Here is a 13292-nt window from a genome sequence, read left to right as displayed (position 1 = left end):
ATGCACCAAAAAGCTTTTTGCCATGCTACTTTCTGAGGAAGACCTGAAGAGGGCCCGACGTGGCAAGTTACCATCTCAGAAAGTTTCAGTCATGAGCGAACTATGGAATATAAAATAACTGTTAACTGCACCAAATGACATGCTTAGAAAAAGAATATAAGGATAATTCTACTCGAAGATTCTTATTCTATAGATGTCAAACAGATATAACTGGTCAACCAAAAGATTACGCCCCACAAGCTCCGCTTATGCTGCATTATTTTACATTAATAAGCTGTCTTTCCCAAAATTTATGTAGCAGTAAAGAATCAAAAGTTGACTCTACAGTGAAAAAGAACATATATTGTACTGAGGCACAAAATCCGTAGGAGGCCATGGGTGAAACATAAATTTAATGCTGAAGAATTTGCAGACGGGACTACTAGCTATAGACCTATCTAAGAAATCTTGGTACAAGTCTTGAAAAGAATGGATTATATAGGTTCAGAAATAGATGAGCATTTGTGACTATTTTACCAACTATAGCCGTTCCCCTTCAACTCCATTGGCATCATCATTTTGAGATGCCAGCTTTACAATGTCTTCCACCAGAATCTTCCCTTCTGTTGCGAGTTGAAAAAATGCAAAATTAGCAAATAGATTATGTGGACTGTGACAAATATAATGCTCATTTAAGCAAGAGGTATGATCAAGCTGCAGAATGATTTGTACGGATCTAGCTATTAACCTTTATCTCTAGAAAGGTTGCTGATGAGTTCTTGGACACCTTCCTTTCCTATAGTGTCTTTAAGGTACATGGCAGCAGCTGCTACCTCTTCAGGTGTCACTTTGCCATCATGATCCCTACAGATAAAAGATTAAATGCGATAAAATTATTATTACTGTGAGAATAGAGTAATCAATTGCAACCAATATCCAACTAGAAGCTTAAAGAAAGTTCCCCAATACATAGGTCATGTGCCGACCAGGAAGTTATATATTTAATAAGTTTGGTTCAAATTTTGGTTCAGAGTTCAATTGGTCAGAAGCCTCGCTACTTTTTTCCGCAGAAAGATTTGCAGTGTTTCCAGACTTATATAGCAATAATAAATATCTTCCTGAACAAAGCATCAAGTCTAAGGGATAAATATGTTGCTCCGCTTCTTATACTTTTTAATGACATAAACATAATAAATTTAATTAAACAAAATAGATAACAAAGGCTGTAAGTAATTTGGTCAAAGGATCAAGAACTTATGGGACGAACGGCAATGATAATGGACAGCAGGGTAAGAACCATAAAGCCACAACCCACCATAGGTTGTTACAATGCATATCAAGACGGGTTACAATTCCATTTATAATACAAATGCCTTGAATAGAATCCACTACATAAAGTGTACTACCCTAGCAAAACACAGAACAAATTTGTATGCAATAATTACCTGTCCAGAATTTGCCAGCGATTACCAATTTTCGCATCTACATCATCAATTTCCTTTTCAAGTTCTTGTAGCAAGGCATCAACCTGAAGCATGGCAAACAACATGATACAGATGTTACCAGAAAATGAATAACCTAAACTTCAAGAACCAAAATCACTGTCAAGATGAATATCTAGAAAATCTTAGAAACATATCATGCAACTTCAAACCATTTCCAACATTATATGCAATTGAATTCTTTTAAGCAATAAAACATTGAGCGTCAACACAGTATTGGTCGAACTGGACCAGAGCATCCAATCAAAATGGTGTCTTCAGCTGGACCAGCCCAAGCTGGTTCAGTCAGTCATTCAGTTGAACCCGACGATGCCAGAGTGCAGTTACATATGCATTCATCTATGGAAGTACCGCTTCTATTGTAAAAAGTTAGCTGCTAAAATAGTAGTTTGTCAATTGGTTATTCTAATGTAAGAGCTGGTAATGAATGCCACTATTTGCAACTCTGGACATTCTGTTAATAATAAAAAAAAAAGCACATGCCAAGCCAAGGATGACCTGGTTGATTCACTTTATCCAACCAATACTAATAGTTCCTCTGGTTGTAAATCAGATGGTTTTTAATAGCCCAACAGCAGACCAGAAGGATACCCTGGTTATAGTGGAAAATGGATAGACAGACCAATCCAGTTTAGTCTAAGAAACATTTATATCAGAGTCATCAGACAAAACAAGTCATAATAAATTCTGCCGACAAATCTGATTCACATCAAGTTTCTGAAATAAAAGAATGCAGTGCCATCATTTAATACTGCAGCATAGCATGACTCAGACAAGCAGGATGATAAAAAATGGCAAAGTGTGAATGAGTTGAAACTACAAGCACAAATTCCTCACCCTATCTATAAGTGCTGATGAGACTTTGCCCCCTGCAGAAACTTCAGCCGCATGGTCACTCTTCTCCCTAGCAGCTCGGTATGCTTTCTTAGCCTCTTCTTCACCTTCAGTACCCTCCATCTCCAGCATGGTATTATACAGTTTAATCTGTATTTGACAACAATTAGCCCAAAGTTTATGGTGCTGTGTGTAAGAAGGACTAGCCCCATTCATAGAGATTGAAATGGACTTCCAACTGGAACGTTAATGTTCATAATTTCTTTGTGCTGAGTCATATCTGTCAAATTTTAAACACAGTGATGTAGTTATATTTCATGGTATTCATGAAAAAATGAGATGCACCTCTTTGTTTACAAGGCGTAGGAACTCTTGGCGCTCCCTGCTCACTGACTGCAAGAAATTAGTTAAGCATCAAATATTAGTACAAAAAGCAGCTTGCATCAATGCCATATATTTAACTAGAAAGAGAGTGAGGGGAAGAAAGGAGTTCGACGACTGTAGGTCTTACAGATGCTGAAGCCAGTACAGACAGCGCACGGCTGATTTTACAGAGTTCTTCCTGGTTTTCTAGTGTTTTTGCTTTCGCCAGCTCCTCTGCTTCCTTACCAGTAGGATATGTCATTTCCTTCAAAGCCACATCCTCCTCACTGATCCCAGACTCCTTGATTTTAGCTTTCTCCTCTTTCTCTTGCTTTTTCTCTTCCTCCTAAAAAATTTTGATGCACAGAGACATTAATACCGGCAGAATATTAACATCTAAGCATCAATAAACTATATTGTTAAATTAGTACTAGTTTAGTAAGACAAATAAAACCAAGATAAGAGCTGCGCATGTGATCAACATGACCTTTTGGTTTCCAACTTAAAAACAATATGCTTTAATATCCCATAAATGCCATGCAGAAGGATGGAAAACTGCTCTAGGAGAACATTCAGAATAAAAATCTGTTCCATGCAATTTCTTAGACAATAAGGTGAATGGCTCCAGAGTATTGCAATTTAGATGCAAGAGAAATATTCAGGATCAAGTAAGAAACACTATTGCAGTAATTGAAAAAAAAAAACATGTGCCCATCCAATTGACTGGTTTTCTGATTGAACATCACAGAGGAAGGAATAATGCATCAGTAATAGATTAATTGCATATAAAAAACCATTCTTATATATTTGCAGACTCTTATCCCATAAACTTTCAAATGGAAACCCAAGATACCTATAATAGGAGGGGTTATGCAAAGGAACCCTAATAGTAATCATTATCAAGGATTTAAGTACCTATAAATACTAGTGCATACTGGCCAAACATACCTGTACCAATACATCCCTCAGTGTGGTACCATACCGACACATGGCATCTCGCTTTAGCTGTGCCAGCACCAATAGGTGTACTAGTGTGTCAATACAGTACCATACTGTACCGCATCAGTAATTATTGGCATGAGTCTTGGTACACTTGTACTTCAAGCCTTGACAATCATAAAAAGAATAATGCATCGGAAGCAAGTTATACACAGACAATACATACAAAAGAGAGAGTACAGTTAGAAGCCTCCAGTTCAATCAAATTATAGTCACCTATAGATTACATTTACTAGGCCATGTTGGTAATATAAGCAAACAAATGTTGTTCCAACTTTGCCGCAAGACTATCCGGAGAGCATGAAAACAACTTTTTTCACAACACGTCATAGACTCCAAAACTTTCAGTTAAACTGAATTTTGCAAGCACAATTAGAAACCAAAAGAACCAACTGGTAGCAGGAAAAAGGAAAGGAATTCTCAGATAAGTTCTCTAACACCACTCCGTAGACTCCAAGGTCAAAAAAATTAGCGAGCAGTCATAAACGAAGAAACCCACAAATGCCTGGCAGACATAAAACAGGAATTCTTGGAATTCTAACCACATCATATTTTATGAGAATATCAGGGGGGATTTCATTTTCAAGTTGTCAGGATTGCAAAATCATGTTGTATGGACTTTCATGTCACTGACATTTGGACAGACCAGCATCCTTGAAACTGACTTTGGTTTGCACTAGAACAGGTCACCTATCTGCCAGCATGTATAGTCATCTTAAGCTCTTGCAACCTTTCAAAGATGTTTTTTCTGTAGTATTTTGCTCCTTTCAAATATTATAAAAAACGAAGAAATAAAGGAAAATGAAATTGAATTAATAATACTGGAGACTCATCAAAGATTGTGTCCATTGTGAAGCAGAAAAGTCATTTCTACCACAGGACTGAGCATGAGACACAATGGATTCTGAGATTCATGTTCAAAGTATTATTAATTCTGCATGCACCAGCAAAGAAACTTAGTTGCATTATACACTAAACACCAATGTCAAAGTCTTCATGTACCCAAAGCGCAAAAACTTACTGCTTCAGAGTGGAAGTAACCTGTGCCCATCATATAAATTCTAGATAGACAGTTGTCAATGTCCTTCATTCCTCTTCTTTATTGCAGCTCATAACATAAAAAAGATCTTGCAAAGTACAAAATAAAAGTACCTTGATAAGTTTTTCCTGCATCTCGAGGAACTCCAACTTCCTCCTCCTCTCAGATACTGAATCTTCCGATGGCAAACCAGTACCGACAGTATCCACAACCTCATCTGGTAGAGATGATAATGTGGCTACAACAGCCTCCTCAGGTTTTATCTTTCCAGATATAAGGAAGGCCCTGATAAATTTCACCAGCTTAGAAACATAGATAGAGAAAAATGCTCAAATATATTCCCGTTCCTAATATGTAATTACCTTGAGAGTATCAGGAGAGAAGATGGCACAGAGTGATTAAGAGACAGATCCAACCAGTCACGAAGCTGGATACAAATATTACCATGGAAAGTTTTTATCAGAAAAGATTATCTTTTTCTGGTATTACAAGAAAAAATAGAGATTTTAGAAATATAATAGAAAGCAAGTACACATTAAAAGGCATATATAACAAAATAGACAAGTAAGTATAAAGGAATAGAGAAATGCTAATAAGCATGGAGGGGATTAGCATGGTATAGAAATTATTACGGTTCAATTGAATCGCTGAGATGTCAACAACATGGATGTAAAGAATAAAAGGATTATTATGAATCACACACACTGCACCATTACTAATTTTTGGTACCAACGTTTTTCTTTCGGTAGAATGGACATAGCAAAAGGTTACTACAAATCCATTTATATTTAAATTTATCATATGGGGGGCACTCAAATTCTTAAATATGCCAGACACTATTGGAAAATCACCATGCTGAGAACAAAGTTCTAGTTAAGAAAACCTGTTGACGCATCTCCTCTGTTGAGAGCAACCCAAGGTAGCCTCGCTCACGACAAGCCTGCCTAAGTTCCTCTTCTGAAAGAGACTCTACACCCTCAGCTTGGATCAGTTTATCATCATTTTTAATCCTAGACAAAACAGGAATACACTATTAACAATCCAAGGAAAACTAAGAATTCTGCTAAGAAATGGAAGGGCAGCAATCCAGCATGCAAATTGAGTACAAAACAGCAGAAACAGAGAGAACAAAACACAAGCAATAACAAAAAAAAAACAGATTAAAAAACCTTCCCAAATTCAGTATGTAATAAAGCAAAAGTCATTTTAAAGAGTGCAACATAGGATAATAAGAGCTTGTACTTAAATGGAATGCATGTCTAGGATGAATAGTGAACAAAATTTTATAAAGCAACGCTCCAGTGGTTGAGAAAAAGAATAGTTATGTATGGTCATATTCGGTCAGATTACTCCCCATCTTACTGCATCACTGCAAACTAACCTTCGTAATCAATAGTCATAATCAATCCAGCAATATGCACTAATATACATACTAAGCAAATCAACATTATCAGACAACACATGGTTTAAACTTGAAAGTTCCAGTCAAAATGAAACTTGTTACTAGAAGTAGCTAGCTATTTAAAGGGTGAATCCACAACATGATGGAAGAAGTTTCACCTAGTTCAAGGCCTGTTTTCTTCATCTAGGCATCATGTGTCTACAATGTACATCCTCTCCCAACACCATAAATGAAATAATTTGGCCAAACTGCTCAAAAGCATCCTAAAACGGACATCAGAATATGGAATTGAAACCAGGTGAAGTTTAGCTAAAAGAAAAGTTGAACAGCTAACAATAAAAAAGGTGAAACACCACATGAGCTTGGCAGTGTTGCCCTCCCTATTTTCCATAATTATACCCAGACTTACCTGCACACTTGGCAGGTGTGCCAACTACCAAGTGTCGAAGTGTCCTACTATCTTTAAATGTCAGACACAACCACCTCCAAAAATCTAGATATGTGGACACATCATACACTCCCACACATATACATATACACGTACATACACATATACAAATACATTCATACACATGCATATATAAATATAACCAATGTATACGCATGCATACATAATACACACAAGGACCGCCGAACCGTTCCAAACCAAGCGGTTCAGGGTGTGTATTCAATCAGACTGGCCAATTATCGAGACAGTTTGGCAAGTTGAAACAGTATGAAACCTCTCGCCATCTCTCGATCTCTCCTGAATTTCTCTTGCCTCTCTCCTCCCCACTCTCTCTCCCTATCTTCGATCAAGGTTCATTGTCTCAGTAATGGAACTTGTATCGGTACTATGCTAGTACACTATCGATATGCTCAACACGAGAGTCAATTTAGTATACCAAGACTCAATATGTCTCCTTCCCCCATATGGAGTCTCGGTTTGGTACCAATAAGGTACAATATGTCTGGTACAGTGCGGTATACACCATTATGGCAAAATCTTATTTTGATCCTCCTCTCCCATTTCTCCTCTCTCCCTCTCTCCCGATCTTCCTCTCCTGCCTCCTCTGGCCCATATACCAAGTTCTAACCTTCCATTCTCTGAGAAAACCCTAGCGCCCCCTCCTATACCGCCACTGTCCATGGCGAGGGCCTCATCCGTCGCCTTGACCTATTCAAGCTTATCCTCCTCAAGTAAGTGCCAGGATCTTCATAGCTAGGTGAGTCCTCTCTCTCCCCCTCCCTCCTTCCCTCTCCTCCCTCTCCCCTCTCTCTTGATCTTCCTCTCTTGCCTCCTCTGACCTCTGCTCCGGGTTTTGGTCCATAGCGAAGACCTCATCTGTCGGCTTGGTCTCTTCGAGCTCATCCTCCTCGGGTTGGCGTCGGGATCTTTGTGACCAAGTGAGTCCTCTCCCCCCTCCCTGACTCCCTATTCTCTCTCCCCTCTCTCTCTCTCTCCCTCTCTCCCAATCTTCCTCTTCATCCTCCTTCGACCTTTGCTTCGAGTTCTGGTCCTCCTTTCTTCAGAGGAAAACCTTAGCATCCACTTCAATGATGTGGCCATCTGTGGCAAGGGCCTTATCATCACCTCGGCCTCTTCAAGCTCATCCTCCTCAGGTTGGCACTAGAATTTTCGTGGTCAAGTGAGTCCTCTCTCTCCCATCCCTCTCTCCCTCACCCTATTCCAATATAGATCAGGTTGGTACAACACGCACCAAACTGGTCGCCAGTTGGTACACCTTGCATAACACATATACGTGTATACACACACACATACACACATATACATATATTCATATATATACATAAATCCACATGCATCCATATATCTAAACACACATAAAAGCAAACATACATGCAATATATCTATATACATATATACATATATATACATATTACATATAAAAGCCTTTCTTTTGATTCTTATTAGAAAAGAGAACTGAAGAGGAAAAGAAGATGCTATCTAACAAACAAAGCAATACAACGCCATGATTTCAAAAGTTGTTTAAGTTATTCCTTAGATGCATTTAAGGTCACTTCAAATGTGTCAAGATGTCCAATAAAAATGAAAATGTGCTAGTGTTGGCATTTTTCACTCACATCAATAGTACAGGTAAAAGTAGAGTATCTAGCTATGTTATCACGCCCTGCCATGTCCAAGCATTCAAAAGTGCCAACACTTCAAAAAACTTTAAACGAGGCATCTTAGTTATACCTAATAATATCATAGACTCACAAAACACCAAATTTAAGCAAAAGCAGCTAGAAAAATATAAATTCTCTCTTAAAAACCTACCTCCTATGGTGGTTTGATAACACAATTTAGATAACACCCCAACAGCATGGCATGCATATCTCTTATCCAATTGTGATGCAAATACTGCATTCCAAAATAATAATAAAATTCTAACATGGATATTGCAATTATCTTCAAAAATGACATTTTCTCTAGTTGTTGGCTTGCATGTACCATTTGCATCAACTGATCTCCACCCACACTGGCCATCCTTTCACTGTCAAATCCTGCTATTTCCAAATCATTTTAACTCAGCACATTGTCAAATTTTTGTTTCCTCCCACCTACATGATAATTCTACAGCATCGCTTCTCTGATTGATTGTACACTTCATCTACCTGAACATTTTCTTCCAACATTTAAAGTTATTTGTTGTCTACCAGATACGATTCCTGATCACATGCTATCACTAACCAATATAATCATCTTGACTGGCCATGTACCTCTCAGTGTGAAATTTAAGAAGAAAATATATCACTCTCCATCTAGTTTGTAATCCAATCTATCCTCTATAAGCCAAGAAATTTCAACTATTTGAATCACTAACAGCACTAGAGCCAATATTGTAATCAGGATCATTAGCAAAAATGCGGATATACTTGTCAGAATCAAGGACTTGAATCTGTCCCCTGGTCAATTACCTCCAATAAGCATGAAGAAAATTGGATGCTCAAAACCAATTGCTTTACATCATATTTATAAGTTGCTCCAAGTTCTCTAGCCTCCCCTTACAGCACTTGGAGAATAATTACATTCAAACCTTGGTGCCAACAAAATACCCAACACAAGGAATTCTATAGACATTGCGTACTTCATTGCAGACCACCATGTGCAGTCTCCCATAACCTGACAAGTACTCCCAGCTCTAGGTGCAATTATCTGCCCTCAGCAATTTAATTAAAAAGAAGTTTCTCGTTATCCTCTTTTAACTTGATCACAATGGTTCTGTTTCCATTTTTTCGGTCAGAGGCTTTGTTTCCTTCATAACAAACATTCAGTTCTTTACCAATCATCATCATATCTAATTAATCGATTCCTTCCATTAATCTCCTCTTAGGTAAGTGATACAACCTCTTTCTTCCACAGTTCCACTGCATAAATTTTTCTTTCACTTTCTTCCATCACCTGATGAACCTTTTTATGTCTTTTTAAGCAACTTTACTGATGATACTGCTTTCTCCACACACACAATTTTCAATCCTTTAGGATACTTTATATGGGCATGTGCATGCAAATATATAGAAGACAAAGGACAAGTAATAATCCTATGTCCAAGAATTTTCAAGACATTCTGGTCTCAGTGCTCCCATAATTTTCTAGGTTTTATGAAATGAAATTTGAACATTAAGTTACCTATAATTTGATTTCCAACATGTTCCAACACCTTCGTCTAACTCAAATAGTAAAAATGCTTTGTTTAAAAATTAAAATGTAAATGTATCATCAAGCCCGCAATGCAATTTCACAGCTCCATCCAACATGTAGATTGTGGGTTCAGGCACAGCTTACATACTTATGCTTAAAACAAGAAGATCATAATAAAGCCAGCCACATATTTCCAAAATGAGAATCAAGCAATTACGCAGGAAATGCTTATAAGACAAAAATTTTTAATGAACTCTTGTTGAAAGATTCAATTAAGTCAGTTAGCTTTGCCAAATGAAAAGTACAGCAATTACAATCTCTGTTTTCCTGATCAGGACAAGCAATTACTTGATCTGTGACAAGCAATTATTAATCTGAAACAGGATGCAGATGTGGGATACCACATGTTTGCTTTTTTTTTTCCCCCTCTTACTTTTTTTCCCTCAAGTCAATTACCCATCCATGTAAGAGCCAATTATTGACATAAGATAAGGCAAATAACAGATTGTGCTGCCCTTATGTAGCCTTTTCCGATTTGTCAAATTTATAATTATGATACATGAGATTTTTCATCAAGTTTGGAGGCGACACAATGAGAATAAAAGATATAGTACTGAATGCTTGGGAGCAAAGAAAAAAGAGGCGAGGAGGGGGGGAGTTCTTTGACATGAATGACCCATAGGACTTACTTTTCTAACGTTCTCCGAAGCATATACCGTAAATAATTATCTGTTCCAAATGGTGGGATCCCCATATATTTACACATATTAACCAACCTTGGCCTGCACGCAATGACATGCCAATGATGTAATAAGATACAGAGAAAACAAATGAAGAGAATAGATCAGAAATTAGCTGTTAAACAACCTGCTGATATTGTCCAAAGTCAGCTCATCATTGAATAATTTTGCAAAGCTTAAAATTTCATCATTGGAAACACGGGCACCAGTCCTGACCTAATTGCAAACCAAACATCTCAGATCATATGATTATCACATCAGAAACCAAAGTAACAACATAGCACATGCTGGCCAATTTAATCAAAGAAAAGTTTAAATCCAATGGCAATTTACCTTGTTCAAAAATTCATCTAAATCTTCTGCAGTCTGTTTAATTTCTCCACTACGTGAGGTTTGGATTTCCTTTGCCATTTCTTTCACAGTGTCCTGTAAAAACTTTGCATACTCTATTCTTGCTTGAAGTTTCCTTTTCAATGCTTCCTACGAGTTAGAAGTCAAAAGACTGAAGTAAGACCAACATCCTCCTAGGGAAACTGTACAGCATACTACATAGAAATATACATAACACAGAAAATAATAACAAATGAAATGGCCTTGGCAGACATTGTCTGCATTGAACCAGTGAGACGACACTCCAACTTATGAAGACGATACAGAGCTTCAGTAGCAAGATTGTCCTGAATAAGCCTTTGGACTATCATATTAAAACTCGAGTATAAGAATTTTAACTTTTAATGAGTCAATATCTAGAGCACAATGGCATAAACAGCAGCTGGTACCTGTTCTTTCATCTTGTCCTGAAAAGTGGATGGCAACATGTTTGGGAATAATTTCAAGAAGACTGGAAGCAAGAACTCCATAAATGGAACTATAATGAAAACTGCAACTGGAACCAGCCTGAAGATATCAGCTGTGGTGCGTGTCAGCTGCTGCCTCTCTCTTCTGGTGAGGTTCTTTCCACCAGCAAGTTTCAACAACAACCTTGATGAAATCCTGATATCTGCCCACAGTAGTTTCAAACCCAGCCAATAGTGCTGCAAGGTAGACACAAACTCATCCTTCCAGTGTCGAAGCTTTATGGCCCAATCCTCCCTTAGAAAATGAAAAGCAAACAATAGAAAAATTAGAAAGAAAAGAGGCCAGAAACAGCAAAGGAACTGAGAAAGGCCTTAAACTAAAGTTCAAAGACAAGAGCCAAGACCTGCTCATGGAGGCAATAGCTCTCAAAGCAGGACCAATCCCCAGAATCCTTGCCCAGAACTTGTGCATGATTGATTGAGTAGTCTTCTGAGATTCTTGCATCTGCTTGGCTTTCGCTTTAGCTTTTGCTGTGCTCAGGCCTTCCACAGCCTGATCACATTCCTCAGGCAATACTTCTTTTATCTGTTTTTGGTTCTGATCTTCATTCTGCTCTTCCCCACCGCCCATCTCCGGTTGAGCAGCTGTAGCCGTGGATGCAGTGTGAACAGACTGCGACAACCATCTGATGCCCAAGGGTAGAGTGAAATCTTGTCTCTCATATCCAAAACTTGCAACAAAAATTCCGCCTGGTGGATGCTTAAGAAACCCTTTTGCATAAAAGCGCAACAAATCCTCTTTGGCTATTGCCACTGCCTCCTGCTCCTTCTGACAGTCAGCATTGTCGGAATTCTGCTCGGAGACTGGACGCATAATCCTTGTATTTGCATCATGTGCAAATCTGCCGTGTCCAAAACTTGAAAAACTAGAATACGGACGAGCAGGTACATTCAAGCGCTCCAGCAGGTACTTCTTCCCTCTGGCAATCGCCCTCGAAGCCATTCTTGATTTCTTTTCCCTTTCCAAAAGGAAAGGCTATGGTCATATCTTCTCAAGAAAACCCCTGTACCAACTAGCTCTCTTCAACAGAATGATCAACAAATTACAAGCATTTAATAATATATAGATTAGATTATAGCTAACAGATTTTCTTTTCACAAATCAGCACCAAGCCCACTTGTTCTCGTCCCCGCATTAACAAAGTCAGTAATCACTTCCTATAAAAGTGACAAAATTCCCAATCCCCCCCCTCCTCCTCCTTCTTTCGCTAGTGTCTGAACAAACATTTTATACATAAATTCCAACAAAATGCATCCAGTTATCAAACATTAACTTTCCGAAATCAGAAGGTTTATCACTTCCAAGGGGCAACTAAAAAACTTAAATTAACAACTAAACATTCAGATTCTCTCTTTTTAAAAAAAATCAGAAATATAGAAGAAAGCAGAGCAATCTTCTAACCGATCGGAACAAAGATCCAAATATTTTAATAAATTTATATAACTTTTGTCATGAATCGGTTAGCTTGAATTCTACTTCAAGCCGAAGAGAGAGTAAAAAAAAAAAACAATCACATACGAATGTTGCGCCAGAGCTCAAATTAATCATTTTCCGATGGATGCCCAAATCCAACACAGACGAAAAAAACAGCAAACTCCAGTCAAATAGAATCGAAACGAGCAGCAAAAACCATACCGAAAGAGCTTTGCCGCCTTCCGACGGCTCTACTTGGAAGAAGGCTTCGATTCGGCGGATCAAACTTCTCCGGCAGAATAATATCACCAAGGTGCTCGAATTTAGCCTCGAACGCTCCAACGATTCGAATCCTCGGACTCGTCCGGGATCGGAATGGATCGGCGAAGAAGTAGAAGATTTAGGGTTTTGAAGCAAGAAGAGAAGACGGAGATTAGAGGAGGGAAGCTAACGGGAATAGCGATGGGCATCATATAAGAGGGAGGGAGCGTGCCTCCGTCTTCTGGGCTCGCGTCTT

The 13292-nt window shown here is 38.3% G+C and overlaps 1 protein-coding gene across 2 annotated transcripts; it reads right to left on the bottom strand.

Moving 5' to 3' along the window:
* Positions 1–157: 157 nt before the first annotated feature.
* LOC103708593 (mitochondrial proton/calcium exchanger protein-like) lies at positions 158–13292 on the bottom strand. 2 transcript variants are annotated; one of them, XM_008793605.4, is made up of 15 exons: positions 12998–13292; positions 11706–12365; positions 11284–11596; positions 10838–10984; positions 10632–10720; positions 10454–10546; positions 5600–5726; positions 5079–5143; positions 4830–5001; positions 2827–3024; positions 2661–2708; positions 2319–2465; positions 1425–1507; positions 728–843; positions 158–602 (listed from the first exon to the last, which is right to left on the bottom strand). In XM_008793605.4, exons 2-15 carry the CDS (start codon positions 12302–12304, stop codon positions 520–522), a joined length of 2280 nt encoding a protein of 759 aa, XP_008791827.1. In that variant the 5' UTR covers positions 12305–12365; positions 12998–13292; the 3' UTR covers positions 158–519. The 2 variants fall into 2 exon arrangements, with proteins under 2 accessions (XP_008791827.1, XP_026661035.1); XM_026805234.1 differs by lacking the exon at positions 12998–13292 and having other exon boundaries at positions 11706–12382.

The sequence above is a fragment of the Phoenix dactylifera genome, unplaced genomic scaffold, assembly GCF_009389715.1.
Source record: "Phoenix dactylifera cultivar Barhee BC4 unplaced genomic scaffold, palm_55x_up_171113_PBpolish2nd_filt_p 001320F, whole genome shotgun sequence".
NCBI classification, from domain to species: Eukaryota; Viridiplantae; Streptophyta; class Magnoliopsida; order Arecales; family Arecaceae; genus Phoenix; species Phoenix dactylifera.
The sequence above is the reverse complement of the archived record's forward strand: the minus strand, read 5'-3'. Positions and strand labels throughout refer to the sequence as shown.

Excerpts from the sequence above, each read along its gene's own strand:
- LOC103708593 (XM_008793605.4), bottom strand. The coding sequence starts at position 12,304 with ATGGCTTCGAGGGCGATTGCCAGAGGGAAGAAGTACCTGCTGGAGCGC. Across the intron at positions 10,985-11,283 it reads AGGACAAGATGAAAGAACAG|GAAGCATTGAAAAGGAAACT; the intron begins GTACCAGCTGCT and ends TCTAACTCGTAG. Across the intron at positions 3,025-4,829 it reads TGCAGGAAAAACTTATCAAG|GAGGAAGAGAAAAAGCAAGA; the intron begins GTACTTTTATTT and ends AAAATTTTTTAG.